General features: G+C 43.9%; 2 protein-coding genes across 8 annotated transcripts in view; one reads left to right on the top strand and one right to left on the bottom strand.

The window, feature by feature from the left end:
- Positions 1–14,415, top strand: part of LOC143122780 (ras-specific guanine nucleotide-releasing factor RalGPS1-like) — a 75,923-nt gene extending 61,508 nt beyond the window's left edge. For 3 of the 7 annotated variants that reach the window (XM_076283648.1, XM_076283649.1, XM_076283650.1), the window contains 11 exons: positions 78–171; positions 3,814–3,881; positions 8,845–8,974; positions 9,120–9,271; positions 9,465–9,516; positions 9,809–9,889; positions 10,772–10,877; positions 11,248–11,340; positions 11,612–11,717; positions 11,962–12,053; positions 12,243–14,415. In XM_076283648.1, the coding sequence (XP_076139763.1) occupies positions 78–171; positions 3,814–3,881; positions 8,845–8,974; positions 9,120–9,271; positions 9,465–9,516; positions 9,809–9,889; positions 10,772–10,877; positions 11,248–11,340; positions 11,612–11,717; positions 11,962–12,053; positions 12,243–12,272 (1,004 nt within the window). In that variant the 3' untranslated portion in view covers positions 12,273–14,415. Of the gene's footprint in view, positions 1–77; positions 172–3,813; positions 3,882–8,844; positions 8,975–9,119; positions 9,272–9,464; positions 9,890–10,771; positions 10,878–11,247; positions 11,341–11,611; positions 11,718–11,961; positions 12,054–12,242 lie in introns of those variants that run through there. The other 4 variants (XM_076283651.1, XM_076283653.1, XM_076283652.1 and 1 more) reach the window with 4 other exon arrangements.
- A 1,018-nt stretch (positions 14,416–15,433) lies between these two features.
- Positions 15,434–23,154, bottom strand: fbxw2 (F-box and WD repeat domain containing 2). Its single transcript, XM_076283655.1, has 7 exons — positions 22,620–23,154; positions 21,367–21,876; positions 20,868–21,062; positions 19,420–19,553; positions 19,180–19,266; positions 17,667–17,836; positions 15,434–17,361 (listed from the first exon to the last, which is right to left on the bottom strand). The coding sequence occupies exons 2-7, from the start codon at positions 21,854–21,856 to the stop codon at positions 17,073–17,075; spliced, it is 1,365 nt and encodes a 454-aa protein (XP_076139770.1). The 5' UTR covers positions 21,857–21,876; positions 22,620–23,154; the 3' UTR covers positions 15,434–17,072.
- Between the last annotated feature and the right edge of the window lie 2,604 nt (positions 23,155–25,758).

The raw sequence follows: 25,758 nt of genomic DNA, 5'->3' as shown, positions 1-25,758 counted from the left end.
CCATCTGTTTTCCTCAATCTGTCTCTCTCTCTCCCTCTCTTTCTCTTTCTCCCTGTCTTTCCTCTGCTCTCTGACAGATCACCTTGTGACCCTTCCCCATGTGCAGAAGTACTTGATGTCAGTGCGCTACATTGAGGAACTTCAGAAGTTTGTGGAGGATGACAACTTCAAGTAAGTGGGTGCGAGCCCGAGCCAAACGGGGGAAGGCCGCTCAACCCCGAGCACCCGCGTTATGGCTCTCTTAAGATGGGCCTTTGAGGCGGGAGCCACAGGCCCGGAGTCCTGGGAGCCAGCTGAGATAATGAAAGTGATTTAGGGTGCCGGGGACTGGGGGGAGAAGCGGAAGGGTGCCGAGGGAGAGACAGGAAACACGGGTCAGGTCTGTCAAACAATTGTTGCATTGATGTGGTCAGAAGAAAATCTGAAAAAATCTGAAGCCGTAGGAAAAACATTTTCAATAGTGGAATGCCCGGGCGCAAGTGACACAATCATATTTTTCTTCACTTTGGAAAAAAATGCAGGATTTTTCCATCTGTCTGCATCTCGTTTTCTTTCGGAGAATCGCAGCACTGGCAGCTGATGTTTTTATTATTCTGTCGCTGAATAATGTCCCTCTAGTAATCTCCCTCATAATCCATTTGTATTAGTGTTCATTTTATTGGAGCTGTATATTGTCAGCAGCTGGCTGGGTGGCTCTGAGCACAAGACTCTATCCTCCTTGTCATTTGCAGTTCGAAATGCTGTTCATTAGGTGCAACGTAGCAGACATACGGCCTTTCTTATCTCCACTGACCCTGAATGAACCTCATCTCCAATGATTACAGTTCTTGCAAAACAAGATGTTCAGGCGAGGATGTCTCTTGTAAATAGGAATGTTTTTTCCTTAGTTACAATAGTGTGTAGTTCCTTAGTAGTGATGTTACTCAGATACGTCATTCTCATCGCTTTCATCTCATTCACACTTGCATTGTGTGAACAGTGTTTACTCACAAAGAGAAAAAGTGTGTTTAAATTCCATCCACTCACACTCTAAATATTAATGAATTAATTTATTTATTTTCTATTCTGTTTGCTACATTTGTTGGCTCTGAACAAATGTGTTAATATTATTTACATTGGTTACGGGAAAAGACAAAAAACACAGTTCATTTCAATGTTATTTCAATTTTTGTTATTTCAATATGTCATACACAATTGTTTCATGCAGTAAGTATCTACTATGTTTACACACAGAGACGAGGAATAAATATTGCTGTAGCACTCTCCACTGGACAAAGACCCAAACGCACAACTTTCCACCCCCCTGACGAGCACTATGACGGCATTCTTGTACCACACTCAGTGAATTAATGAGGTGTGATGTTTGATTTTGAGGGCAGAGACGCCATGACATGACCTTTTCAGCTGCACTTCTCCAGAAACATTGTAAAGAGGCTACTCCGTTCTCTGCTGCTTTGTCAATTTAACCAACCCTCTGCATGTGTCGTGCAAAAAAACTTGACAGTTGCTGCGAAGGCCAAAGCCATCCTCACATGTCGTCATAGTGAGACCAAACTGTGGGTCACACAGGGACATGGAATGCGCTGTAACCTCTTGAAGCAGACCATGCTGTTGTTTCCCTCGGTCACACCATGCTCTAGCATTTAGCGGAACTCAAACAAGGTGAACCATGTCTATTTGAGTACACCTGATTGCTTGGGTGCCGGAGGACCAGGCGGGTTGTTTACGCCTGGAGATCTCGAGAGTTAATTAGGAAATTGGCGCAGTAGCAGAGGCTACTGCGCTGGGAGAGCCTGCTGTTTTACGCATCTGTAAAGGCTTTTTCCATACTTTCTCTGAATGAACAATTTTCCAATGGATTTGATATGTCTGGTCGTGTCTTTACAAGAATAGTTGTGGTCTAGCGAGTGCCTCGCTTTCCTCCTGGAAAAGTCTGGGACTTTGTAACTCTTCCTGGCCATCTAACCCTCCTGCCATGTATGTACAGTTTCTCAGGCCCCCATCCACAACCTCACACTTGAGCAGTGCAAACAGAAGTCTCCATGTTGTTTTTACAGAAAGTGGAACAAATGGTCAGTTCCTTTACTTCAACCAGTGGAGAAAAGCGCCAGCAATGCCAGATCGTGAGGTTTTCATGGACGATGGATTTTACATCTTCCATGTGTGGTCAATTGGGTAGGATAGAAGCCAATATCAAATATATAGTCTGTTTTTGACTCTCATTGCATAGGACCACTGTTTTCTTTACGACTCTTGTCTCTGCTTCACTAGCTTGGTGGCTAGTAACCGATACGGAGTGATAAGCTCTGCCGGCATAATTAGAGAGTAGAAAGCGTACATTGTTAAAATGCACTTGACTGGTTCACACTCGTGTAACTCTACTGAGGAAACCATGCTGGCCACTGTCTGGACCCTTCCCATGTTAAACGGTGCCCAGGTGCTGGTGTAATGGGGAGACACTGTGCCTAGAACATTTCGGCCGGTCAGTGGAAAGACTTTTGGTTTAAATGCACCTGTAAATGTTAATATAAACGTAAATGATAAAAGTTTGCAATTGCTGAAATATCAGAATTATTTATTTCTTTATCATTTAATTTATGGTTGTAGATTGTATCAGCAATGAGTATTTTGAGAGCATTTGTTTCAAAGTGTTTTGATACTGTTTTTATATTGGTCATCAAATCCCCATTCATATTCAGTGTTTCTGTTCCACACACGACACATCTGATATTTGTGACTTCTCTCAACTTCTCCTTAAACTGTGGATAAAGATTCCCTGTGGTCTTCGCGATGTCCTTGGAATGAAAACAAGTACAGAAGGAAAGTTGGACAACTATTAATATAAAGGCCAAGTCCTAGCCCTCAAATTTACGGTTGGATTAATTTTAAGGGGTAATTCATGGACGCACATTGGACATTTAAAAACCATTTGCCTGTCAGTCACATTCTAGTCTGGTTAGATGGACTTTTTCCACATTGTTTATGATATGCTGTCAGATGTTGCGACACTCCTCAGTAAATCGTTGTGACATAGATACAGCTGAAGACCATGGTGTGGTGGTAATTTCAATTTGACTTAAAAATGATGGGCCATTTGCGATTCATTTTCTGTATTAACTTTTTTCTGAACAGTGGCATGCCTCAAATAATTACTGCTCAGCTCAATGGAGCATGAAATTACTGTGATATTGGTTGAATCGGATTATTTATGATTGTCCTAAAACTGCCTCTTGAGATATACTGTTATTTATCCTTGATAATTTGCCCATCGTTGTTGCACTGTTTTGTGGATGGAATGAGGCTTTTCCTAACTGTTTTTATGCGATAATTAGAAAGATAATTAGAAAGATAATCGATTTATGAAATGATGACAACATGGAATATATCTTTTAGTGTAAGAATTAGGAGCCTAAAGGGAGCTGGATATTTTAAGCTGCATTTATGGAAAGAAATATTAGGTTTCTACACACTATAAAACAATTGTCAATTATTTGAATACATGTTCACATTTATGAGCATAAACGCTTGCATTTATCAGTTTGACTTTCATTTTTCGAGTCCAAACATAATAAACAGAGCTGCTGTGTGAGCCCCAAGAGAATCAAATAAAAGGGTCTCACACTGGAAGAGTGCTGCACTGCCATAAATATTGTCGAGGTACACTGAAGGACCACTCAGTCATTGGCTGATGTGATGTCTGTAATAATGATCCCCATTTATCCAGGATAAAAAGTACTTGGCTACATTGAGGGAAACAAATGTGCAGTGGATTTTTTTAACTTTGAATATCTCTTTGCTTTGTATGGTTTATAGGTTGTCTCTGAAGATTGAGCCAGGAAATAGTTCACCACGCATGGCCTCGTCTAAAGAAGATCTTGCAGGTAGGAGCCTCAAGAGGCATATCTAACAATGAATCCTGACGTGGGTGCTTACTGTGTATACACATATGTTTCTTGAACTAACATTATTAAAGAGGTGTGTGAATGTGTGTGTGTTTGTGTGTGTGTGTGTGTGTGTGTGTGTGTGTGTGTTTTTATCGGCCTCGCTCTCTCTCTGTGTGCGTGCGTGTGTGTATGCGTCCAGACATATTGCAACCCTCTGTATCCCTGCCGGTCCTTTGGGTCCGTGGGGTCCCTCGAACCTCCGACCAGCTCTAAGTCACATCCTTGGCCATAAATCATTCCTCCGAGCAGTTCCCCCCAGAGACAGGCTGTTAAACCTGTGAAGCCATAGAGTACATTGGGCGTAGCGCTAACCTACAAATGACCTTTTTTTTAGTCACAGGGTGCTTCCCCTCCCTCCATCCCTCCTTGGCATGCTTTTGGGTGGCGTCCATCTTACGTAGGTGGGAGTCCCTTGCGGCTGAAATGCTCTCGCCGCAACAAAAGTGCACTGTCCATCTAGAACAGCAGGCAGCCGGTCGGTTATTGGAGGGCCCTGATGGATATGACAGGCCCTCCTTTGAGTCCGCGGGTGAGGCCAGCGAGCCTCGGAGCTCTGACGTGGATCTGAAATAACACACGAGGCCACATCCAAGGGTCCCCAGCCAGCCGTTACTCCTGAATAACAACTTCACACATATAGTCATCTCTCCACACCGAGCTCACCCATCATGGTCCTCAAAGCAACAGGGGGTCTCCATCTTATAGCCCAAAGAGGGGTTTGGGAGACCTCTGTGATTTGTGAGCGCAAACATCAACAGACCCCCACTAGGTCTCTGTGTGCGAAAGTTGGAGCAACTGGGGAGTGACTTAACAGGATTGGAATGCATCCAGGGGAATTAAGTGGCAATATGTTGAGATCGGAGGGGTGAGGTCGGGGGGTGGGGGGAGGGGGTGTGTGCACAGGCATTAATATATGAGGAAACATCAGAGAGGGTTTAGGAGGGATTGGTAGCAGAGTAAGAATAGGAGGCCCAGGCTTGTCAAGAGATTTCTCCCCCTACAAAAGCTTTCAAGTCACTGGTGTGACTCCGACTTTGTTCTACCAGGGTGGTATCCAGCAAAACCATTCTTTTTTTTTGGACACATGTCCCAATCATGTGACTCCAAGATCACGTTTCTGAAAATGGAAATAAAAGCACAGTAAAATGCATCCAACTGGGTCAGCAAGCCCCTAGTCACGCAAACTACATGTACTGCGTTTTTGCGATAATGATGTAGAGAGAATGGCCTAATGTCCTCATCATTCCAAGCAAGGCTCTTGAGGATCGTAACCTCTGCCTTTTTTTCCATGTAAAAGCTCCGACGAGAGCTCCCGTGACTGGGCTATGTATGTTGTTTTGAAAGGGTTGTCATGGTTATCAGTACCCAGGCCCCCTCGCCATGCCACTTTACTGCACATTTTATTCTCATCACATGAGCCACAGGAAATATCTGAGACACCATGTTTTTGGTGTAACTGCCCTACTGGCCCAACAAAGACAGGGTGAGATTAACTAATATGACTCCCAAATATAGCGCCGGTCCCTGCAAATGCAATTAAAACTGTTGTATGCAGATTTTCCAGCCAAGTCAGAATGACAGGACATAATTTCCTATTTAGTACGTATGTTTATTTTTTCCGCCCAAGATTATTGCCATTTGCTATAATGACAATCCCTGTAATGGCTTGGCCAGAAGGCACGGGCACTTGTTTTGGTGCCGTTAATCTTTCTATCGACATTACTGTTATTGCTGTTGAGTTGCCCGGAACCACTGTTATAGATTTCCCTGTGCGCCAATGACTTGCATGGTAAGCAGCCTTCAGTCTACGGGCTCCACAGTGGCTGCCATGAGGAAATAGCAGTGAGAACTCCGTCTGTTTTGTACAAAAGCAACGCCGTCACGTGGACTGTTGTCTTGTCCAAAAAATCCGTTTAGTTTAGGTTCTGTTATGCAACATGATTTGGTCCTGCTGGATGAGCTGATGCACAAACTTCACCCAGGCACGACCAAAAAGATGAGGTAGTGCAACTCAAGAATCTCAACAGGGGGCAGCATTCAGAGTGAGGCAAACCAGACGGTGTGGCATTGGAGTTGAAATTAAAAAGCAAGGTTAAGCAATCAAATGTATTTTCCAATCCTGAGCATATCAAATGATTAGCAGCCTCGTGCCTTTCCCTCGCTCTTCCCTCACTCTCTCACTCCAATGATTTTTGATTTTTTGATGATTTTTTGATGATCCAGGAGGTCTCACCCACACGGTTATTTGAACATCAATGTTAAGAAGTGACCAATAGCCTCCCCTCAGCATGGGGGAGAGGGAGGAGTGTTGGGGTGTGTGTGTGGCTGCAGAGAGGTGTGTGTGTGTGTGGCTACCCAGGGGCAAAGACACACAGCCTGGGCTGCTCTGGTCATCGGAGGGCAGTGAGAGCTGCAGCGAGGGAGCGTGTGCCTGCTAATGACAAACAGGCAGTGATGTTTTCCATAGCGGAGACTCTCTCAGAGGCACGGGCTGCCAGGAATGACCAAACGGCTCCTCCTGTTTGCCCATGGGCTGCGGGTGGTGTGGTGAGGAGTGGAGTGGAGAGATCTCCGAGAGCAGTACTTGGTCAAAACACCTGTGTTTGTGTGTGTGCTTGTGTGCGCATGCACGTGTGTGTGTGGGGGGGGGGGTATATGTGCCTTGAGTCTGTTGCATGGTTGAATGTAAGTAATCTATAGGTAACTGCACATAAGTCACTGAGGTGTGAGCACCACTAGAAGACTGTGGCTTAGTGTAGGGCAAAGACGCTTTCTCTGAGAATGATGTGTACCTCCAAGATGGAGTTTGTACATGACACATTTGCATTTTACTGAATTCAAAAAGCAGGACAGGTTCTGGAAGATGTGTAGGCAGTGCAAGCTGAGAGAGATAGATGAGTCAAGGTCACTGTCGAGGTCAAGGGTGACCTCAACATCTGGGAGAACAATCATCACATGTGGGGTGGGGGAGCGGAAAGTGACTCTACCTAGAATAAAAACACACCCACACAAAATGTGCACCAAACATGAAGCTCCTGAACTTCTATTCTCATTCTCACACACTGTTGAGACATATATATCCATATATTACACATAGACATACATTTTATATAATATATTCTGGAAACCCTGTAGTTTAAAATGGTGCCACCTGAGGTAATCTGACTAGCCAGAGGAAAACAATAGCAGAGCGAGCTGGCGGGGTGATGGAAAACTCTGTTCATACTGACTGTGATGTATTGACATGTTCCCTGGGAATCTGTGTCTTGTCAATTTACGACTTAAGACACTGATAGACTGATGACCTCGACATGCTGAAATTACATTACTAGTACTCTTAGATACAGCGTTTACCCTTTGATGACTAAGTGCTGCAGTTCGGTTCATAACTATGCTCCTGAACCACTTGTTAGACATGACCCACTGACACTGAATTCAGCGGAGACAAAGAAAAAAGAGAAAAAAACGAAAACACATGTCTACCTCAATGCGTGACAGCTTGACATTGTTAAAAGGGCGCTTGCAGCAGGAGAGCCTGCTTCCTCAATACACACATTTGTGTCATAGGTCACCCACCTGGCATGCGAGGTAGCCTGCATAGACATTCTGCCTTGAGCTTTATGGAGACATATTTCAGCCCTTTTAACGGCCTGCCTGGTATCTAGCCCGTGAAACTACACCCCCCAGGCTTTACCTGTGTGATGGACATTTAAAAGGAGGCCAGAACAGTGAGAGAGTGTGCTGGAAACCAGCTCTTTACCCACTCAGGCTGTACTGTTCGAGAAAGCTGGCCTGACTATGTGAGCAAAAGAATTATGGGTTCCCATGTGTTTCAGCACCCCCTTCATGGCTCAAACAGACTCGTAGGCATAATTGCAGGGGAAATGACAACATTTCCCAGGGGTTCGTGTGTGCTTAACAGAGCCGTGATGAATTTATTCTGAATGTAGTCCCTTGTGTCATAGCAACAGAATGAACCACAGGAACAGATTGTTTCTGCACACAGCGCTAAATGAAAATTAAGATGCCATTATGCCCTGTACGTGACTTTGTGCAGCCTAGTTCAAATATGTACAATAAAGGGAAGATCACCACTTATATGTTGTACAAAATCAGAAATGAAACAAGTTAGTAGAGCACAGATACAGTACATTTTGCTGTGCAGAATAGACCGAGTAGTTGTTAGAGAGTTCGTTTTCCAGCGGTTGGACATTGTTAGAGGATGACGTGCAGCTGTCCCGTGTTCACAAAAACACAGGTGCTGTTGAGTCTGCTAGAGATGATGTTGAGTGTTTCCTCAGTGTGACTTAGAGGCCAGAGACCCACTTGTACAGTACTCACCGCTCTCACTGGCGTTAGTGTTTTAATAATGTTCAACAGGCTTGTTATTACGGTTACTGTCAAAGGCAGATGAAGAGTGTTTGGCTGCCGTGGTGATGGTCCTGTGGAAAAGAAATCATGCGTGAGTCTGTCTGCCAGTCAGTGACACTGACCAGTTCTGTCGTGTCTTAGGCCTTGGGTCTCAGAAATCTGACTTGCCTATCGGCATGTAATCTAGACCGCAATATATCTTAACAACTTACTCTGTCTGAAATGCAAAACCGCCAACCACAATTTCATTATAATTTGTAGGATTGTTTGGTCTTCTCCATCCATCTCTGGATATGCTGTTACACTCCTGAGACTTGCATCACTGAGAGCTGTTGTTGTTTACTAGTGTGAACGGAAAGATTATCATCACCCTTTCCAGCTTGGGGAAACCTCACCAGATGATCAGTGGAACGTTGTCTTGTTAGGCCACAAGGCCGTCTGTTCTCTTCCAGGTCCCTTGGGGAAACCTCACCAGATGATCAGTGGAACGTTGTCTTGTTAGGCCTCAAGGCCGTCTGTTCTCTTCCAGGTCCCTCAGAGGTGTCTGCTTCTGTGAGGTATAACCACCGCAGGCCCACCTGCCCCGACGCATCAGTGGCCGTTTACATGCCCACCCCTCCCCCCTCACGCCACAGGAAGAGTCACAGCCTCGGCAACAAGTCAGTCCCCCTCACAAATGCCTTAGGAAACACACACATATGCTCAATTATGGACTATACTTTTTATGATCTTTCAATGCTGATCAATATCAGCATTGAAAGATCGGAAAATGTATATATCACCACCTTCTTTCCCTCTCTTTAGCATGATGTATCAGTTTGGTGTTGTGGAGAGCAAGAGTGCTACGTTACCCTTTGAGAAAGCTCGCCACCTGCTGGACGACAGCTTCTTGGAGTCTCAGAGTCCTGCTAGACACAACCCTGCCAACGCATCCTTCACCAATGGCTTATCGCTTGGTCAGCCTAAGTTTTCTTGCTTTAACCTCTCTGAAGAAATACTAGGATGTGATCTCACGCGTGTTAAAACCTAATTGTATGTTTCTTAAATTAGAAAATTGTATAGTTCTTCCACCACAGTTAGTCAGAGTCTTGTGTGTTGGCCCTTTAAGAAGCTTTCTGGGGTGTCATTCCTCTCTGTCTAAACCCTCAGCAGACAGCAGTGAAAGCTCCTTCTATGAAGACTTGTCATCAGGAGTAGAAAGGTGAGGTGCTGACATCTTTCATGTTTAGCTGTCTGCGTTTTTTTGTTGTGTGAATGTTGTGAGCTTGATCTGTTGTCTTATATCCGATGTGCCAATGTTGTATTATTTATTGTTATTTTTTTAAAATCAGTATCCCAGAAACGAATGGTTGGTGTTCTTCATGTTTGTGTTATCGACAACAATTACCCAAAGGATGAAATAGGAAGTGAAATATGTGTGATCATGGTCCTATTGATGAGCTCAGTCGGCTGTTAGGGGGTTAGACTGACTTTGACCAACCGTGTGTGAACAGGGGGCGCATGTACGCCACACTAGGCCCCAACTGGAGGGTCCCCCCACGCCTTCCCCCCAAGAGCTGCAGTTATATCTACAGGTACAGTGCTCCTCCAGGTGGTGGGTCAAAGGTCATGCAGTAGGTCACTCATCCTGGGGCTGGGGGTCACAGTCAGCCATACGTGCATGCCCTCTGTCTCTCTCGCTCTCCCTCCTCTTATCACTCTTTGGTTTGCTTCTCGATGTCTCCCTTGTTTCCCAGTAGTTGGTTTGGATCTTCTCTGATTGGTGATCCTGGCATTCTCATGCACCGGCACAAATCTTTTGTCTATTGCTCTGAATGAGTTTTGCAGGACATTTTCTAGATCTTGCTGTGTGGTGGTGGTGGTGGGGTTGACGTGAATTTGGTGAACGACGCACCTATGAGGGTTTTGGCCTTCAGTACTCGGTGACCTAAAAAGATCTCACTCTGATCGAGAACGCAGGCTTGATTTCTCCATCACCATTTAAAACCACTTGTCATTTTGGCACAAGGTATATGACTCACAAAAATGCACAACCGCCAGCACTTCCCAAAGGAAGACACATAGCTACACTGCCCACCCCCTCCAGCCTCCACCCTGCCTGCTGCTGTCCTCCATCTCCCGCACCCCGTCAGCAAGTGCTCCCTCTGGTCTGACCTCAGGGAGCCCCACCATCCAACATCTGATCACTAGCCTAGTCTCCTTTTATCCAGCCTGGATGACCATTTCCCCTTTTTCCTAATGTACTAGAAGCCTGTACGACACCGTAGAGTAACGATGAATACATGTTCTTTGGCATTGCCCACACACACATACATAGATACCTTCACATTAAGACACGCGTCAGCTTTTGGCTTGACGTTCGTTCATCAGCTCAATCATCCTCAGCACCCTTATGTCTAAAACTGACCGAGCGTTCTTAATCGACAGCCCTTTTGGTTTCCCAATCCTCCCACTAGCCCCTCGCCACTGGACGCTGTGTGCGGAGCCTCAGAGGCGGGGAGCGTCACCATGGAGGGTCCCCTGAGACGGAAGACCATGCTGAAGAGGGGCAAGAAGCCCAGGGTGAGCGCCGCAGCTCGTTAACTTTTATGTGACGCCGAACGGACCTACAGCAATGAAACGGAGGTTAAGACACCTTTTGGTGATCGTCTGGGAGGTCAATGCTTAAAAGCTGTGTTAAATTGCAGAATGCAATAAATGCATACCACAAGATAGCAAAGGTATCAAGGTATGAATTGCGTGCATTTTGTGAGCAAACTGTGTGGTACTAGAGCCTTTGCACATTGACCCCCATTTTTCCATGAGAAAATCCTCATGTGTTAAAGCTTACATGACCATTTTGGCCCTGATCCAGTCTCAGTTCTGCATGGTGATCTCATTACGTCTAAGGTAAACTGACTGATAATATTATTGTCTAAACCCTGATGTATAGCTGTCGTCATGGACACGGTACTGGGTGTCTCTCTCCGGCTCGACCCTGAGCCTCTACGGGACCAAAGCGCTGCGGGCCTCGGAGAGAAAGCATGTGAGTAGCTCTGGCTCTCGTCTGTGGGTTTGATGCATGCGCGCATGCAATAAGCATTTATTGCAATCAGATTCGTTTTCAAACAAAACGACACTTCTGGATCCCTCATTCATGAGGTAAACAGAAGGAGACACTAATAACATGCCATTTAACGTGTGAAATGTGCAGAGAGGCTCGCTACAAGCCCTCGCTCACTAACCCTGCATGTGTAGGTCTGTTATTGTGCTTATTTGACTGATGTCATGTTGGCTCATCTGGGCCTCTTCTGCAGTACAAATCTGCTCCCTGTAAAACGATGTCCGTAATTGGCTGGATGGCGGTTCTGCCAGACAACCCGGCAAGGCCCAACATCTTCCAGTTGAACGACCCAGACAAAGGTGAGGCCCGGACCGGTCCGAACGCATAGTCAGCAGCGCAGCGAAGCCTACTCTCTCTCTCTCTCTCTCTCTCCCCCACCATATAAAAACAAAATGACATCATTGTCAGAGGTTCCCCTTGTTAACCCAGAGGGTCAAACCGAACAGCAGAACTCAAACAGGAAAAAAAAGACGGGAACAGAGAGGGAGCGGGCTTCCCTTTTGCCCTCTAAACACTAAATCAGTCTTTCCTCTCTCTCCGAAGGGAATGTTTACAAGTTCCAGACGAGTTCCAGGTTCTCGGCCATCCTCTGGCACAAAAGCCTGGAAGAGGCAAGCAGGAGCAACAGACCCAAGGTACCTCAGAGAGGACGCTTTCTCATCATCACATGCACTGAATCTCATTGTCTTACTTTCTCTTCATTTTCTGTAATAGTGATCTATAACAACAGATATATATTATATAATATGTAATAAAAAATATATTGAAATGTAATGATGTGTTTTTGTCTGTGAAATTAAAATAATATCTGATCTCTTCTCCAGACACCAGCCAATCTCATGTCCTTTGAGTGAAAAGGAAGGCCCCCCCCCCCCCCCCACCCTTCACCCGTTCCTCTCTCCAAATAAAAGCCCCCTTCTCTGTCTTTCGGGGGCACATCAGTGCCAAAGCTCTTTGATGACGACGGACACGCGTGGACACCCAGGCGGATGGGTCAGAGAGGAGCACAGATGGATGTGTGTGTGTGTGTGTGTGTGTGTGTGTGTGTGTGTGTGTGTGTGTGTGTGTGTGTGTGTGTGTGTGTGTGTGTGTGTGTGTGTGTGTGTGTGTGTGTGTGTGTGTGTGTGTGTGTGTGTGTGTGTGTGTGTGTGTGTGTGTGTGTGTGTGCTGGCAGCAAGCAGAGATGGACAGACCGGCTCTTGGTATTGGCTGCTACTGCCGCCACCGCCGCTGCTGCTGCTGTGCTTGCGATACATGCTGAAGGTCTCCCCGTCATTAGAGGACAAGTCCTGAACACACACCTCTTATCTTAGCCCACCCCAATCCCCCTCCCCCTCCCCCCAGCCTTATATGGACGCTTTGTGCCGTTGTGTATATGTGTATGTGAGCGAAGACGTCTGCGTGTACATGCCTCTACTGCAAAATGTGAATGAGCACGTGCTACTGTATAGCCCATGTTGGGTTGCCTAGAAGTATAGTTGGATGTGATGCATAAGCTATAACTAGGGAAGACATTTGTTCAGTGTTAGTTGAGAGGACGTCTGCCAAAAGTCTGGTATTGGATAAAATGGAGTCGCACCCCTGGTTGTATTTTACTAGACTATTTTAATAGTCTAATGCTGATCCAACAGATTCACCTGCACAATATTTATTTGTAAATCTGGAGGTACTTAGGAAAATACTTAAGGAAAAAACGTAAATCCATTCTTGGAAAAACTTGAAATTTCCGCTCATCATCTCACATGTAAGAGTCATATGAACTGTCTGCACATGACAATTGGGACATGAAACTTGAATTTGCTCAATAATTATGTAGTTATTACATGCACTAAGACATAGACAGTCTTGTGTTACAAAATGGTTTGCTCTCTCCATTATAGCCTTAAAACTGGACATTCACATCAATGTCAACTCTGCATTCTCCAGTACAGGCATGTAAAACAGGACGAGAGCAATAAATGTTCATTTAGCTCCACAAATGCACCAGTCCTGGTTCCACAAAGTAAAGATTACCTAAGAAAAAATGAATTTGTTTGGGACAGTCACACGTCAAGGTGTCTGTTATACCACACATTAAGAAAACAGTGTATTGGTTTTACTTTACAACATTCAGTACTGCCAGTATGGTGGTGCAAGTTCTGTACAGCTGTGAACATAGTGTCACATTTTGGGCCAGGACAAAACAAGTTTGTCAACTAAAGAAAAGTCATCAATCCAGTAAGCCATTACTAGAACTGATGCAAACCAAGCTGTTACTGTGAAGAAACTGTCAGTGAGATCGGTACCACAAGTTTATTAAGCTACTTTTTGTTGTTTGTTTCCATTGTGAGCTTATTAATGAATGCAGTAGCAGTGTTACAAAGTGATTTTGTTTCATATCACTGGAATGTGCTTTTGGAAATTTTGTTAAGCTACATTAGTTGTTCACCTTAAATGTAAGGAAGATAAAAAAAAAATCTCAATGAAGAATAATGGAATAGTTTAGTTAGTGAAGGCTCTCTTTAAGTCTTCATGGAACTGGCAATCTAGCATTGAAGAAAAAATGTATCTAAATTGCCTGTAATATTGTAAATGGGCTAACTTGCTGATTGACTGATTAAAATCCAAATGAAGTAAAAAAATTGCCATTGTGCTATGCATGGTGTCAAAGCGGCCTTCCATTAAGTGTTTCAAGGCTAATTTGAGACAATCAGAATAACTCTTTAACGGTGTGTTCTGAATGTATGGGTTTAGGTTGTGTTTTTATTTATTTTTATATCATTGTAACCACTCCTCTGTGATTCAATGTTTTTTTTTTTTATATATAAATAGTGGCGTGCCACATGAACAGGCTTGAAAAATAATGCTTTTTGTGGAAGCTGTACAAAGTGTAGGCATTTGCACAGACACCGTTAGGATAGACACATCCTTGCAAGCATCGATACATACACACACAAAATGCCCTCCTCTTTGTAAGGTGTGATACACTGAGAACTTCAATAACCAGATCTTTCACAAAACCGGATCAATAGACTGCTGTAGTTTTGGATTGCCTCTACAAAACACATCACACAGCTTAAACTTTCTCACATCACAAGTTGCTTTTAAGTTATGTTTTTCCTGATAGAGGTCTGTAAGTTTATTGCTGGCATTAGCAGATAGTCTCCTGCATTATTGACCGTAAATACTAAATATTTCCTCTACAGACACATATCCCAATAAGCAATAGCACGATTGACACAGTATATTTAGTTAATTTCATGAATTGCCCCTGAAATGTGACGTCCTGTCTCAATGAAAAAGGCATCAAAAATGTGCAAAAATGGTCTGTGCAGGCCCTGATTAACTTACATTTAAGTAAAGCTAACTTATTCTCCAAGGGAAACCTGCCATTACAGAGTGTCCTACTAAGTATGACAGCAGTGCCAGAAAGTTTATTTTTGTTTTATTCATATTGGTTAGGATCAGCTACCACCATTACCACCAAACTGTACTTTTCTCTAAACAGTCTTGCTGATATATAAATATAAGTGTATTTACCAATGTATTTTGTTTAGTTTTTTTTACTTCATATTTGGACATGTGTGTTTATATAATTGTTTATATTTTGTCTAAACATATCTACATGATGTAGTAACGTGACAATGCATGTGACTTGTGTTCAACTAACACTTTGTATTGCCATTTTACTTTGTTCAATGCCTCTTCATTTGGGGGTTGTAGTACAGTATGTTGCTGTATATCAGCTTTAAATGACACTGAATTGTGTATTAAATGCCACTTAGCTATAAGACCTGATGTCTATGATGCAGTCTATGCATACTCACATCACCACATAGACCTGTAGAACTGTGAGTATGCAGTCCTGTATGCACACCTGTGCCATGAATTACAAGATGCTTTCATATTCAGTCAGCTCACCAAATCATAATCAAGAGATCATAAGCTGAACACATTTTGCTACAAACAAAACCCATACATTCCTCCCTAGTTATTTATTAAAGCAAACACGCATTGGGGAACAAAGAGATTGTGCAAGAGTTAGCTACTTTCATTTATTTTAAAGGCAGCATATTTGACTTTTTTAACATCTAGCCAAGCCAGTCACACGCTTTGAGATGGGTGGTCTGATTGTGCACTATGGTAGAAGAAAAGCTTAAAACAGTGCCTGACTCGCTCCTCTCTTCACTCAACCATCCCCCCCCCAGGTGCACATACAGTATTCTGTAAATTCATGACATGCATTTTTTTTTTTCAGTTTAAGCAGTTTAATGCCTGCATTTCTTATCCACTCTTGTGGAAGACTTGTTACATACAATATCTGTGTATGTCACGGGCATGACCTCAAACCTGCCGTAACTTTCACTAATTAACCTGATCTGATTAACTCCAAACCAATTACTGGTACATAGAGGAGAGAAGGGATGCCAAAGCAAAAAGCCTCAGCCAAATAACCTAACTGCCCAAACCAGTGCTGCCGGTTCTTAAACCAATTGTGCAGTGCTTAGGTAGTGGTAGTTGCTCACAATACTTTAAAATGATTAAAAAAGACTACACATAGTAGTGTACACAGGTTTAGTAATAGGACTTGTGTGAGAAGAGCAGGGTTACGAGTACACCTCCTGCTCACGTACATTACATATTATTGCACCTTTACTAAAATGGCTCAGATGTTTGAAAAGTAAGTGTGTTTATGTAAGAAAGGCACAAGACTACAGAAAAAACAACCCAGAAATGTTAAGAAACCCCCATACATTGTCGAATATGCACACGGTGGCTTTCTGAAAGTATGCTTTTAAAAAAAAAAAAAGAAAATGAGGATTACTTCACATAGAGTGAAAGGAAGAATAGAGGAACAGCTAAATGTTGTCCGACCCAAAGGACTTTTATTTATCCATGCTTGACGTTTATAACAGTGTGTGGTGGTTAACTGGTTCTAATGTGAAGTTTTTTAACCTGTGCTGTTATGAATGGATGGATGGATCTGTCGAAAAAAGACATTTAGCCACCAAAAAAAAAAAAAAAAATTAGAAACGTGGTACTTTAAGGCAACATCTCCTCCAGGATTTGCTCACCAGTAGTATTACGAGTCAAACACGTGGCGTAATGAGGTGATTATGGCGATGGCTTCCTGTACTGTGAATCAACAGCTTGGCACAAACTCCAAGAGGCGAGGGTGGGTGGTGGGGCTTCAGGGGCTTCCTCGTGTCAAGTTCATTCCCTTATGACCAAGGCGGTGCAGGCCGAGGGCCAGGGGTTAGACAGCACAGCTAGCACAACTGCTGCCCTCAGTCACCAACCACATCCTGTGGCCACATCACACCACCGAGTTTGTGCTGACATAGCTTGGGTTCCAGTTCGCTCTACTCACACTTTCTAAAAGCAGAATGCATGTGTATATGTGTGTGTGTGTGTGTGTACACGTGTCTTGTTTGTGAGAGCATGTATGTGTGAGTGTATGAAACTGCAAGTGTGTCAAAAAGTTGTAGAACCTAAAAGCAAAATAATTAATTATAATAAAAAATAAACCCCAAAAAACAAGAAGACTTTGGTCCATGCAATATCTAAGTTGGCTGTTTTTCTCGATTGTTTGTTTGTTTTGTTTTGAAGTCAAAGAGCACCCTTGGGCTGCCTCCCTCCTCCTGGCTCCGGTCTGAGCCAGGCTGCGCGTGGCCCTATCCGTTCTCCTTCCACAGCACCAGGTGAATGCTATGGTCGGGCATGCTGGTGGCAAACACCAGGCCTGAGTCATTCTGCCCGTCCAGTCCGTTAAGCCAGGCGGTGGTGCCCGGCAGGAAGCTGGAGCCACGTTTGGACTTGCGGTAGGCCGGCAGCGGCCAGCGGCCCGTGACGGACTCTGTCCTCAGGTCCATCACGTACAGGTAGCTGTGGTCGAACAGCAGGGCAAACACCTCGCCGAAGCTCAGCAGGGAGAGGTTGGTAAAGTCCTGTGTCTTGATAACCCTGAGCACCACGGCGGGAGAGAAAAGACACACATCGGAAACTTGGTGTTAGTGCTGAGATATGCGACAGATTGCTGTAGGTTGCGACCTGAGCTTGGTATTTAAAAAAGCAAGCCATCTACACTCGGTTTTACTAGAGTAAAGTAAAGAGAACACACAAGACAACATGATTTAGTCCTTCCATTTAATCACACTGCTTGCTGTGCCCATGCCAACACTCCGAAGAAAAGCTACTCACTAGGGAACTAAGAACCTGCCGAGACGGCTGCCGTGGCTGGCAGTCATGGCGACGGGCTCTAGGGTTACCTGATGATATCAAAGCTGGCAAAGTCCCACTGGTAGACACCCAGGTCCGAGCTGCAGATGATGTAGCGGCCGTCGAACTGCAGACGCGGCTGCAGGCCCACGCTCCGGTCCTCGGACACGGACAGGGTCTTCAAGCACTCGCAGTTGATCTCCCTGCCGATGGGCCAGACCTGAGGGAACGCAGCCCTGTTTAATGCTCTTATTTGGAGCAACTGCAGTATTAAAGATGACATTTTCACAGTAACTACTGTAAGCCAGTGGCCTTACACTGACGTTACAAGTGTGCAATTTTCTCTCAGCTGAGCTCAATAGAGCTACCCCCTTGCAAAAAGATCATCTTTCTCAAAATACAGAGTGAGTGTTATGTATTAATAGTGGCTTTCGGCAACCGCTCAATGTCTTGCTTAGGTACACAGGTACACTTTACAAACCGTTCCAATTTTGAACAAAAAATGTGTTCTAAAGCCACAAACTGCATTTTCTCTAATAGATCACAATATTGTGTGCACTACTTTGATGAGACAACAATGCAGACCATATTTTTTGGTGACCCCAAAATGCATGTTTGTAGCTGCATTGTACAAGTATACTTCTGCCATTATGTGGCGGTCATATTACATACTGCTTTGTGGTATGTCAAGATTCTTTTATATGTCCATATTACTATCCGCACCCTTTCTACTGTATATTGCATCTTGCTTGGGTCTGTCCACGACCATGGCACCCTTGACAGGGACAACAAGGAAGCGATCTTCATCAGCTGCACTCTGAAATACAGGCTCAGTCCCTGCCCTGTCATGCTTGATCATCCTTAAGCATCCTTAAGCACACTTTGTTGATATTTGATTTAGTTTTTATAGTATATTTAGTATTTTAGAATCATGTTTATCTTCTACTGTCTCTATTGTACAGTGGAGTTTTCTTATATGTATATAAAATTTCCCCTTGGGGATCAATAAAGTATCTATCTATCTATCTATCCATCATTAGATTTTTACCCTAGTGTGCCAGTGTGTGTGCATTTGTGTATATACACATGTATGTGTGTACCTGTGTGCATGCATGTGTGTCTGTGTGTTTGTGTGTGTATGCATGTGTTAGTGTGCACATTTGTGTGATTGCATAGTGTGAGCACTGACATTGTGTGTGTGTGTGTGTGTGTGTGTGTGTGTGTTTCATAATCTTGGGCACGATTTTCAAGTTATTCCACAAAAATGAAGGAATGACTTATTCCTTATCAACATAGTGGTGCTACATGCCCACCAAGTGTCATGTACCCCACTTTTCCAGATATCAAAGAAAAAGCAAAAATAAAAAAATCTATATGACCTCACTGCGTTATCACTGCCATGGTCATAATAATGCCATTGTAGCCGACCCACTCAACCGAAGCCCTGTTCCTCAATTAGGAAACACTGATGAGCCTCCAGCCAGTGTATAAAAAAGCCACTAGAGACCCCTTGTGGCTAGATTGCATATCAACACATCAACTGAAAGTAAAAACCATGTTTACCTTGATCTCGTACTTATCAGCGCTCAGTAGGATGTAATCTCCTGGACTGTGCATCATGGACTCCACTTCGCACTTCTGAAGCAGAACCTGAGGGGCAGGGAAACACAAACACCAACATGCTCATTCACATTCAGGCCTCATAGAAAACTAGCCATCCACCATCTGAAAAACATCACAAGCACTTTCATGCCATCTCAAAGTATGCCAAAAGATGGGAGATGTCAGGTAAGGTGTGCCTACCTTGGTGACCCACTCGGTGTGCCCAGTGAACGTGTTCAGACAGGCCCCTGCTGAGAGCGCCCACACCTTCACGGAGAAATCGGCCGAGCCACTCACCAGGGTGTCAAGCTCGTCGTTGTAGTCCACACTGAACACTGTCAGAGACAGACAGAGAGGGACGAGGACGAGGACGAGGTGAGGGACAAAGGGGAAGGGGTGAGAGCAACAGGAGTGAAAGGAGAGAGGAGATAGCAGGGACAGGGAGAGAAGGGGAGACGTGGGGGTGAATGGAGAGTGAAAATAGGCAAGGGGGGGGGGGGGGGTCGGAGAGGGAGAGAAGAGTGGACCGTCAGCAGGCTTCGTTCTCCACTCACCCACGTCTCTCACAGCAGGACTCATCTCACCTCTTCCACTCCTGTCAGGAGGGAGTAGGTGGTTCTCTAACTCAAACATAACAATTGCCCTCCTGAGAATATGTGTTCAGCAGGCAACTGAAATTATGTTCTCCACAATCAAAACAAAACTAAAACTATTTTTGTAGCCCAGGATATGATTTCTCTCATTATTTTTACATAAAAGCCTAATACAATTTAACATCTGCATTCTGCCATAATTACTATTGTGAAGCAATGAATGTGGTTTGAGTACTCTGGCTGGTAACTGAGACTGTCACACTTTAAAGACCTGGGGGCATACTATGAAGCAAGATTAGTGGTATGTTGAACCTAAAGCCTGAAGGCATTTCTATACACACACACACACACACACACACACACACACACACACACAATACATATCTTAGAGAATAATAGCAGTTGCACAAAACTTTATCAAAAGACAACATGTAATATTTATATAACCACACAGATATAATTTAAACGTGTTCAAAGATGCAGCAGAAACACCATGGAAACTCGGAAAGGTCAAAAGGTCAATCCCAAATTCTGCAGACCTGTGGGAAAGGTCAGCAGGTTGCACATGGTCAGGCAGATTCTCAGAAGAGGCAGCAGTTCAAAAACTAATGTCGTCTCTGGTTTGTAATCAGGATTACACAAAAACCATAGGCCCAATTATCATGGAAGTTGGTTGAAACGTGTAATGTGGGTCAAGGAAGAAGCCATTACATTTTGGAGTGCATCCCACACACTTGCACAAATGTAGCTTTGCTTTCACAAATGTTGCAAAACAGAACATTAGCTTTACTTTCACTTGCAAGATACAGCATTAAAGGTCACTGTTGAGGCTTGGCAGAGGTAATGTGCACACTCTACTGAGTGCCATTCTAGCTTGAAATAGGATTAGCTGAAGTCCCACTGAAAAGGTGCTTGAACATTGATCTCAACACAGATCTTATCATCTAAACACAGTAGGCTGGTCTAAATAAAGCTGGAGTCTGACTTCACTGCCTCTGTGATGTTTTCCTGCATTTCTGTAGCTGAGACTAAACAAGAGGCGAGATCAACACCCACCTGCCCCTGTGTGCCCGCGAAACTGCTGAATTTTGGCACCCGTGCTCCACTCCCAGCATGCAATGGTGTTGTCGAACGATCCGGTCACCAGCTTCTGCTCATCAAATTTGACTGTGGCGCAAGTGTGGGTCTGGATCCCGTAAATGCACTGCCCAGTGCGGACATCCCAGAGCTTTGCAGAGAGGTCATCTGAGCCTGCAGCAGATCGTAACACATTCTGGTAAGGAGCACCGTCCCTGAAGCACCATCAGGCAAACAGTCACTACACATACAAGCTTCCAAAAGCATGTGCCTCAATCAGCATTAAAACGACCAATTACACAAACACTCTACAACAAAAAATCAAATGTACATTCATTGTACAAATGTACTAAAGAGGCAGTAACATTAAGTAACTAAATAACCAATTGCATCATATAGCTGTGTATTCACAAAGTACAACTTATCCAAATATATGATTCAATAGTAATGTTTCTTTTGCTTGTGGTGTTGCTCCTACCTGTGCAAAGGAGACCATCTTTGTAGTAGAGGGCGTAGACCCGCGCACTGTGGCCGATCAGCGAGGACGTCTCAAAGGCATCCTCCTCCTGCAGCTGCCTCATGCGCAGCTTGGCCTTCAGGTAGATGCGCTTCCAGTGCAGCGCGTCCTGGATGGAGTCGTCGATGCGCCAGCCCAGGTCGCGGCACACGCCCTGCCACACCTCCGTGCACGCGCTGATCACCTTGTTCCACTGCTTGCACACCAGGCAGCAGGTGAGCAGCGTCTGGGGGTCCAGCCAGCGCAGCAGGTAGAAGGCCAGCTCCAAGGGCAGCAGGCGCAGGAAGTCCCTCTTCAGCAGCGTCTCCAGCCCATTGGACAGGTGGCGGAGCTGGGTGGCGCCGCTCAGGGAGATGAGGCGGTCCAGCGACTGGTTCCTCTGCTGGTCGCTCAGTGTGAGGTAGGCGGCGGAGACTGATTCCAGCCACCCCTCAAAGGCCGCCTTCTCCATGAGCACATCAGAGCGTCTACCTGTAGAGGGTGAACATGAGATCTCATCTTCAGACACCGTATTTGGGCCTGCGCCAGCATTTTGCTTGACATAAATTCACACACTTCAAATGTATCAAGATTCCAAGGAACGGGCTGTGTATCATTACCTATGTCAGAATAGCCAGGCACAATTCTCTCTGAAATTAATATCAAACTGAAACACCTAACGTCAGTAGCGAAGAACATCCTATGCAGTCATGATAAGTAGGCTTGACACATAAAACGTCCACTGGTCTAAGGAAAAGAATGACTTATTACACCTGGGCTAACATGCATTTTAAAAGGCTGCCAAAGCTAACTAAGTGTGGAAATTGTACACTTAGAGTGTAAGTTATTGTCCATATTTATGATCCCATATGATACACGATGATGACATGTGGTTGTTATTCCGGAAAACAGATATTATCCAATAACTACAGTAGTCGGTAGCTGCATTAGCAATACGTTCAAGGCCTCCAAGCAGTCACAAGTGGTCTTGCTAGCCTCGCGCAATCGATGGAATGCAAATAGCTAAAGCAAGTTACAAAGATAGCTAGCTCACATTACCTTCTGTAATGCTGAGTTCAGCGAGATGCACTTTATCGGTTAATGTTTAGCCTAGTAAGTATTTTGCACCGATACAGTACTATACATTCCAGTTAGTGTCATCTTACGTTTGCAAAATTGAGATGTTATAAACAAGTATAATGTATGCAAAGATTTGAATGTCTAGCGTTACTCACCATTTCCAGGAGAACGGGTATCGGTTGTGGACGTTATGCTAGCCAGCTAACAGATAGCAAGTTAGCTAGCTAGCTAAGCAAAACCGACGAGAATATTAGCGAAATTATGTTAGCGTCAACGATAAAAAGCCGTGTATTTGAATAATCGTAGTCTTGCCTTGATGATGTAGGACTCAGGTTATCTGAATACCATATTAAATACTTGTTCAATGACAGTAAAACGCGTTTAGACCTCTCAGTTGTCAAGTCGTTTTCGTTGGGTAGCTTCCTAGACCCAACTAGCTCACACTCCATCAAACTAGCTTGTGCTGGTGTAAGCTAGCTAGCTGTCTAGTTTGTAGACATCATGATTTATGAAAACCACCTCTATATTAAGAGATGCAACTAAAAAACAGCAAGCATCGCCGAGTGTTCTACATTTGTTTCTTCGTGCTGTAGCGTAATATTATTTCAAATCTACAAGTAAGTCGTTTCCATACTTAATTTGTTAGAGTTGATACTCCAGCTAGCTAAACTGTTATTGTAAGCCACCGTCGCAAGCCCACTAGTACAGTGAAGGCAAACAACACAACCCAATGCAGTGGTTAGTGTTTCAAAATAAAAGGTGCTGCTTTCAGGATGTGCAGTATAGGTCAAGAGTGTAAATTGTTCAACAGTAAGCGAATAGCTTAAACGAACCTAATTGTGTTGAAGCTAAACAATTAACTGTAGCCTATTTTTCGATGAAGGAATTAATTGTTTATCATAATGTATTAGCATTCAATTTGGAAACGAAATTAGCCTTTTAAAACTTCTGTAACCTTCTGTAACTCCACGATGCAGGCTGCACTTATTTTTCTTGTAGACCTATTTTATTAGACGGTGCTACCATGCCCCAAGTCAATTATGTCGGGTCACTTCTGGAGAAAGGGGGAAATATAATAGCAAAACTGGGAGTGGACCTACTACAAATCTAAATGTTTCTGGTGCTACAGCGAGCGGCAACATGAGTGATTGATTGGTCTTTCTTCCAAGAATTAGAAAGACATTCACATAGTTCAATTGTTTCGATGGTTTACAAGCCCTTATCTTATGTAGGCCCACGTCTTTGTTTATAAAGAATGTGATAGGCCTACTAGAATACATACAATATAAAAAATGGACATTTAACTTGACATGAGTACGTTCTTTGAAAAGATAAAGAAAGGAAACTGTTATTGCTGCAGTCTTCATGGTGATCACTGGCAGGAAGTCATAAAAAGGAAATTGCCTGTAACACAGTCATGAGGTGTGTCCTTGGGTTGCCAGATGTGCATTTATGAGTCTCCACCTGTGTTTGAAGTGCACCCCTCACCAAGGTGTAAAGGGGCAATAACTAAATATTGAAAAAGGTGTTCACTTGTGTCAGTAAATTATTTTAATGTAAAAAAGCAGATCATTTAATGGGATAATGAAATGGGGGGGGGGGTTCCTCGTTAGCCATGGATCTCTACATTGGTTGGACTTGGATTTACACACAATAAAACAAGTCAAAGCAACGCTGCTGTTCATGTTTTTTTATATTAATTTTAAGGAAGCAAAATCATGCAATCATGTAGGCTAAGGCTCATGGGCTGGTTACAGTCTTGTTCGATTTGGTCCCTCTTTTGTGGGTGTTCCAACCCATCCTGTGCAGGATGCCAAGTCCTTTCTGTTTCTCCTGCTCAGCTATCTTCAGTTCATTCTGTTCTGCATGCTCTCTCAATGTGACATCTTTCACTCTATCTTCCATCTGAGCAGAGGTCTTCATCTCTTTCTTCCTCCGTTTCTTCTCTGTCTTTTTAGCCTTCCGTCCTACTTTTGCCTGCCTTTTCATTTCAGCCTCTCGAACCCTCTTCTCCAGTATGGCAATCTTTTTCAGTTCTTTCTGTCTAATTAACTCTGCAGTGCTGTCTGTATTGTCCTCACCATTGCTTGGATCTGAATGTTGGGATGGGATTACCTCTCCTGCTGGGCCAACCTGAAGCAGCCCTCCTTGATTGGCAGCTGCTGATGTCTGTCCTCTGTTATCTGTGTGCCTGCCACATTCACACTTGTTTTTAAAAGCTCTGCTTGTGGAAGTCCACTGAGGGGGGGGAAATATCAAAACAAAGCTTGTGAATATCGAACACATTTGCCTTACAATATTCTTTATTTTATGCTGCTAGCCATAGTTTAAAGAGCAGGAGCTTCTTAATCATCAAATAGGCCTACATGATGTGACTCTGAAGGAACAGTGAAAACTATAGGCTTATTTTAGATTCTTTGTTTCATCAGAAACATATAAACTAAATAAAATGAATGACATTTAAAAATCAAACTACCCGACGAGGAATATTGTTTTCAAATTTTTGAAAACTCCACCACTTCCTGCGTGTCCCACAGCAATTCTTGACTGCTCCTTCCATACGTTTCGTGTTGCTGGTGCTCTGAAGATTGAGACATGAATGCATAATAGATAGCCAATGACACATCAAGCTATGAATGTGACAGCACAGTGGAAGCTAGGCTTGGGAATCGGTTCCAGGTATCGGTTAGGAACCGGTTCCAAACGTTCCGATCCATCGGAATCGTACACATCCACACGTTAACGATTCCACTAACGATTCCAATACAAAGCTTTGTTTTAGAAATGTTTACTTTTTTAGAAATTTTAAAGCATTCAACTTCTGTATTGATATTGCACACTTGGTATTCATTCTCTAAAACTGACTATGAAATAACACCTGGTGCTGAACAAAAGAATAAAATCGTGAAGAAATATCTCACCTCTCTCACTACTTGATTTCTCAGCTCCTCCATCATCTTTTTTCGCTTCATCATCACAGACATCACTGTAGACACCAAAGCAGCTTCTCTATCCTGCATATACCTGTCCCAATCCATTCTTTCGTGCACTCTCTCCCTCTCCAGAACTATCTTCTCCATTTCAAACTCTTCGTTTCTTTCTATTAGTTGACACTGCAGTTTCATCTCTTTTTGTTTAAGAGCGTTGAAACGCTGCTTGATCTCCATTTGGTCAATTGTCAAGTGCTCCTGATTTACTTCTGTTGAGCGTTCGTCATTGTTGTTCATCTCTCTGTCAGTGAAGTCCTTTGGCAAGCACTTGATCCTGCACTGTGGTCTGTCAGCGGCAGATTGG

This window comes from Alosa pseudoharengus, unplaced genomic scaffold (assembly GCF_046254945.1).
Source record: "Alosa pseudoharengus isolate Yale_2024_CS ecotype anadromous, Long Island Sound unplaced genomic scaffold, YU_APseudo_1.1 YU_APseudo_1.1_scf_14, whole genome shotgun sequence".
NCBI classification, from domain to species: Eukaryota; Metazoa; Chordata; class Actinopteri; order Clupeiformes; family Clupeidae; genus Alosa; species Alosa pseudoharengus.
This window is presented reverse-complemented; position numbering and strand designations above follow the sequence as displayed.